A 6602-nucleotide genomic window follows, 5' to 3' on the forward strand; every position below is an offset into this window, starting at 1 on the left:
GACTTGAAGTACGTTCTCAAATCTAGGGTTTGGTGATCAAACTTGATCGGGTTTTCTGAGTTTTTATTAATCGATGAATGAATCAAAACGCAGCAGCATGTCACGCCTTATATAGGCTTACAAATAAACTAATAAACTTGACCTAGTATCTCCTATGAGATATTATTCTTGGTTAAAAGAAAATAGCAGTAAATAAAATATCCTAAAACGAGATTAAGGAAATAACAGAATAAGAAATAAGGAAATAACGGAATTGGAAATAAACAATCAGCTCCATGCTTCAACTCCACACGCCTAGCTCAACTCGAATCCCCAACAAATAAAACTCCGACTCCCTGGACTTGGAAATGCGAGCCCAAGTAATCCACCACTCGAGAATTAGTAGCAACCAGCCCATGTTCATCAGTTGGCCCAACCGTGACCTCCTCGGCATCTTTTAGCGCATCATCCCCTCCCTCTTGAAAGGGAATTGACCTCAATTCGGATAGTCCCTCATCATCTAAGTATGGTGAAAGATCTCCCACATTGAATGTGGCGTGAACTCTATAGTCTCCGGGAAGTTCGAGCTTGTAAGCATTGTCATTCACTTTCCCAACTACTTTATAAGGACCCTCGGCTTGAGGCATGAGCTTGTTCTTGCGCTTTCCTGGAAAACGTTCCTTCCTTAAATGCAACCAAACCAGATCACCCGGTTCAAAGAGCCTAGGCTTACGGTTTTTGTTCGATCTTTTCTTGTAAGCCTCATTTACCGTTTCAATTCGCCTTTTTACCTGCTTATGTAGCTTCAACATCGATTTAAGCTTTGATTCAGCATCCTTGTGTACCAACTCATCACTAGGAAGCGGAATGAAGTCTATGGGCAGGTACGGATTAACGCCATATACCACTTCAAAAGGAGAGTGCTTCGTGGCTATGGTTGGAGTACGGTTGTATGCAAACTTGGCATGAGCTAGCTTCACATCCCAATCCTTTTGTGTCTTGCTAACCAGCCCACGAAGTATAGTCCCCAAAGTACGATTAGTAACCTCGGTTTGCCCATCGGTTTGGGGATGATGCGAGGTACTAAACAAAAGAACCGTACCCAATTTCCTCCACAAAGTGTTCCAGAAATAGCTTAAGAATTTCGAGTCTCGATCGGACACAATTGTCTTTGGGACACCATGTAACCGCACTATTTCTCGGAAATACAAATCAGCCACATTCGCAGCATCGTCGGTCTTGTGGCATGGTATGAAATGTGCCATCTTCGAAAAGCGATCAACCTCAACCATTATAGCATCCTTACCTCGTTGTGTTCTTGGCAAAGCGACGATAAAATCCATTGATACATCCTCCCAAGGCCGATTAGGAACTGGTAAGGGATGATATAAACCCGGCTTGAACTTACTTTTTGCGAGATGACAAGTAGCACACTTGCTCAACAAATTCTGTATATCACCTAACATCTTCGGCCAATAAAAATGCTCGTGTAAGATTTCGAGCGTCTTTTGAGTACCGAAATGACCAGCAATGCCGCCACCATGAGCCTCTCTAACCAACAATTCTCTAACTGGATGCTTAGGAACACATAAACGATTTCCCTTGAAGAGAAACCCGTCTTGCAGTATGTAATCCTTGAATGAACCAGCAGCACATTCATTAAAAATCTCGCCAAAATCAACATCCCTTGGGTAATACTCTTTCAACATCTCGAAACCAAGTAGCCTTACTCCAAGAGTTGTAAGTAATGCATACCTGCGAGATAACGCATCAGCTACCACGTTGCTTTTACCCTCCTTGTACTTGGATGAGAAATGAAACGATTGAAGAAACTCGACCCATTTAGCATGTCGTGGGTTAAGTTTCTGCGGCCCGTTAATGTATTTCAGAGATTCATGATCAGAATGCAATATAAAATGATTCGGCCTCAAATAATGGCTCCAATGATCCAAGGCTCGAACAATAGCATAGAATTCCTTGTCGTATGTCGAATAATTACATTGAGCTCCACCCAATTTCTCTGAGAAATAGGCTATGGGACGCTTTTCTTGGACAAGAACAACCCCTATTCCGACACCACTAGCATCGCACTCAACTTCAAATGGTTTTGCAAAATCAGGAAGTGCAAGAATCGGTGCTTCACAAAGCTTATGTTTAATCAACTCGAAAGCTCGTTGGGCTGCTGTACCCCAAATGAACGAGCCCTTCTTCAAGCACTCGGTAATAGGACTCATAACGGTACTAAAATCCCGAATAAAACGACGATAAAATGAAGCCAACCCATGGAATGAACGTACCTCAGTCACGGTTGTAGGTACTGGCCAAGAACAAATAGCTTCTACCTTAGTCTTATCCACGGACACCCCATGCTTAGAAACGACATAGCCAAGAAAGACAACTTCATCGACCAGGAATGAGCACTTCTCGGTTTTGCCATATAATTTTTGAGCCCTTAATACCTCAAAAACAGCCCTTAGATGGCGCAAATGCTCATCTATGCTTCTACTGTACACGAGTATATCATCCAAATAAACAACAACGAATTTGCCAAGAAAAGGTTTGAGTACCTCGTTCATTAGTCTCATGAAGGTGCTAGGTGCATTCGTGAGCCCGAAAGGCATAACCAACCACTCGTACAGGCCGTGTTTGGTCTTGAATGCAGTTTTCCATTCATCTCCTTCCTTCATTCTAATCTGATGGTATCCGCTTCGCAAATCAATTTTCGAGAATACCACTGAACCATGAAGCTCATCTAACATATCATCAAGTCTCGGGATGGGAAATCGATACTTAATGGTTATGTTATTGACAGCCCTGCTATCAATGCACATTCGCCACGAACCATCTTTCTTGGGAACTAGCAAGACCGGAACAGCACACGGACTTAAGCTCTCACGCACATAACCACGCTCCAACAATTCGTCAATTTGGCGCTGCATCTCCTTAGTTTCCTCGGGATTACTTCGATAAGCAGCCTTATTAGGTAATGGAGCTCCTGGAATCAAGTCAATTTGATGCTCGATTCCTCTTATTGGCGGCAAACCAGAAGGCAATTCATCCGGGAATACATCTGCAAATTCAAGAAGCAACTCGTTGATAGCACCGTGCTCACTTACTTGTGGTTGGGGCTGATTTAAGGCTATGAGCGCATAAACACACCCACCATTGTCGAGCACCTGTTCAACCTCTCTTTCATTTGCAAACATGGTTAAACTTGGCTTCTTACCTCTGCCCGAATACATGGAACGAATAGCCTTCGGGGTCATAGGCTTCAATGTTACCTTATTACCATTAGAGAAGAAAGTGTACTCATTGCTCCTCCCATGGTGCGTTACATCCTTATCAAATTGCCAAGGACGTCCCAGAAGCAAATGGCACGCATCCATAGGTATAACATCGCATAAAACCTCATTCTTGTAAGGACCCATTGTAAAATTCACTCGGGCCTGTTTCGAAACCTTCACTTTACTACCGTCATCAAGCCAATGCAAAGTATAGGGCTTTGGATGCGGTGTAGTCACGAGAGCAAGCTTTTCAATCAACTCCGTAGCAGCAACATTGGTGCAACTCCCACCGTCAACAATCACGCTACACCACTTATCACCAACCTGACATTTTGTGTGAAAAATCTGATCTCGTTGCTCTACAACTACCGGTTCAACCTTAGAGTGCAACATACGTCGTAAGACCAAAGTATCATATGTAGGAGCTTCATAAGACAACTCCTCATTCTCGGCCTCCTCCTCTTCGTTCAACACAAACAATCCCTCCTCCTCAACAGCCAAATCATACGATAGCTCATCACGTAAATCCATGGCTTCTCGTAGAATAACAATCCTTTTATTAGGGCAATCACTTCGGAAGTGACCAAACCCTTGACATTTGAAACAACGGACCTTGGCCAGGTCTTTCTCCTTGCTACTCGCCTCTGGTTTGTCACGAATGAGCGGTTTGGGTGTGGGGGTAGGCGTGACTACTGTAGACACGGAACCACCAGACCTAGCTCCCTCGGGTTTAGACCACGCATTATTTTTCGGGGTGAAACTTGTGCTAGAACGACTCACTTTATTCTGTCTTTCAACCTTCAAACATAATTAACATAGCATATCAAACGAATCATAACTCTGTAAATCCACCGTGAAAGCGATGTTCTTGTTCAGTCCCCTACAAAACCTAGCCATTTTTTGTTCCTCTAATTCATCCATTTCACTCATCAAAGAGAGTTTTTCAAATTCAGCAATGTAATCGACAATTGACAAACTCCCTTGGCTCAATTCAGCAATTTTTCTATAAAGATCGATTTTATGGCTTCTCGGAACACACCTCTTTCTGAGTTTTCGTTTTAGGGCATCCCAAGATTTCAGTTTCTCCTTGCCATCCCTTGCTCGTTTGGCCTTAAGATTCTCAAACCACAACGACGCATTCTTCACCAATTTCAGAATAGCGAACTTGCAACGCTTCTCGTCAGGAACATCCTTGAACTCGAACATCCTCTCTATGTTCCGTTCCCATTCAAGGTACACCTCTGGGTCTGTATTACCATCGAATTCTGGTAACTCCGTGATCTTAAATTCATCCACAGGCCTTGCACTCTCAAAATGTCTAGCATTACCAAAATTGCGAGTCCCTAAGTCAGGGTTTGCACGAAACAATTCACGCAACTGCTGCAATAGATTGGCGTCGTCTCCCATCGTCCTTGCTCTGATTACCACAAATGATATAAAACGCGGAAGCAATTAACGAATTAAATGTGACGATTTAAGACTCGAATTTCAGCAACTAACAAAAGCAGAATAGCGAAAACAAAGGGGTTTGTTTTTGTGATTTTATGACGCAAATAACAACAGCAATACTAAGGAAACAACGGGTGAATAGTAACGAGTGAATAGTGACGGGTGAACAGTAACGATGAATAGTATGACGGTGAACAGTAACACGAATGAACAGTACAATCACGAAACAAGAAAGGGATATTTAGCTTTGAGATTCGACCTGAATTCGCAGCTAATAACGAAGGAGTTCGGAGCCCGAACAACAATCGCGAAAGACTTGAAGTACGTTCTCAAATCTAGGGTTTGGTGATCAAACTTGATCGGGTTTTCTGAGTTTTTATTAATCGATGAATGAATCAAAACGCAGCAGCATGTCACGCCTTATATAGGCTTACAAATAAACTAATAAACTTGACCTAGTATCTCCTATGAGATATTATTCTTGGTTAAAAGAAAATAGCAGTAAATAAAATATCCTAAAACGAGATTAAGGAAATAACAGAATAGGAAATAAGGAAATAACGGAATTGGAAATAAACAATCAGCTCCATGCTTCAACTCCACACGCCTAGCTCAACTCGGATCCCCAACAAATAAAACTCCGACTCCCTGGACTTGGAAATGCGAGCCCAAGTAATCCACCACTCGAGAATTAGTAGCAACCAGCCCATGTTCATCAGTTGGCCCAACCGTGACCTCCTCGGCATCTTCTAGCGCATCAATTGGAAAGGCCCTTTGTGACTTAGGGGCCAGTGTTAGTGTCATGCCGTATTCTGTTTGCGAAAGGTTAAACATTGGTAGACTTAAGGTGACCGATATTACCGTTCAAATGGCAAATAGATCGACTCAGAGACCTATAGGTGTTCTAGAGGATGTACCCGTTCGAGTGGGTAAGTTTTTTATTCCTGTCGATTTTGTTGTTTTGGACATTGCAGAGGACAGTCAGATACCTATTATTTTAGGCAGACCTTTCTTACATACAGCTGGGGCTGTGATAGATGTCAAACGCGGAACCATCACCTTAGAGGTAGGGGATGACACCATTGAGTTCAGTCTTGCTCACAAGGAACTGAACCTGCTGATGAGGATACGTGTTATTCCATTGATATTGTTGACAGGGTTGTTACTTGTAATTGGAGGGAATCCTTAGCCAAGGATCCCTTAGCTGATCTAACCCGTTTAGATGAGTGTGCAGGTAATCTGATGGAGAATCTTTGAGGAGCCAAATGCTTTGGTTGCCTCAATGGAGAGCTACGAGCTCAATGAAGAAGAAGATGAGATGCTTTTGAGCCTGGCCAACGATAACTTGGTCAACACTTGCTACACCATTGAAGCCGATTCTGTCTATGCTGTAGAGGTAAAGGTACCGGAGCGTAAGCCACTTCCTCCTAATCTTAAGTATGTTTTTCTAGATGATACGGAGCAGTACCCAGCTATTGTCAGCTCTAAGCTTAACGATGACGGTATGCGCTTTGATGTGTGTACTTAAGAAAAACGGGGAAGGCTTTGGGTTACTCTTTGGATGACATTAAGGGCATCGGCCACGATGTTTGTATGCACAGGATAGAGTGGAAGAAGGCCACAAGCCTTAGAGGACGGGGTTAACGCAAGTTGAACAGAAGATGCGGGGAAGTTGTTATGGTGAGGTGATGAAACTACTTGATGCGGGTATTATTTATACTGATTGGCAACTCCAAGTGGGTTAGCCCTTGATTCAGGTAGTCCCGAAGAAAGAAGGGACTACCGTGGTTAAAAATGATAAAAATGAATTAATACCAACTCGAGTAGTGACAGGGTGGCGGATGTGCATTGATTATAGACAGTTGAATGCCGCCACCAAGAAAGACCATT

General features: G+C 43.0%; 1 protein-coding gene across 1 annotated transcript; it reads right to left on the reverse strand.

Annotated features, from left to right (window-relative positions):
* Positions 1-2667: 2667 nt before the first annotated feature.
* On the reverse strand, positions 2668-4670 carry LOC141655588 (uncharacterized). Its single transcript, XM_074462659.1, has 3 exons — positions 4116-4670; positions 2720-4061; positions 2668-2672 (listed from the first exon to the last, which is right to left on the reverse strand). Exons 1-3 carry the CDS (start codon positions 4668-4670, stop codon positions 2668-2670), a joined length of 1902 nt encoding a protein of 633 aa, XP_074318760.1.
* Between the last annotated feature and the right edge of the window lie 1932 nt (positions 4671-6602).

This window comes from Silene latifolia, chromosome 5 (genome assembly GCF_048544455.1).
Source record: "Silene latifolia isolate original U9 population chromosome 5, ASM4854445v1, whole genome shotgun sequence".
NCBI classification, from domain to species: domain Eukaryota; kingdom Viridiplantae; phylum Streptophyta; class Magnoliopsida; order Caryophyllales; family Caryophyllaceae; genus Silene; species Silene latifolia.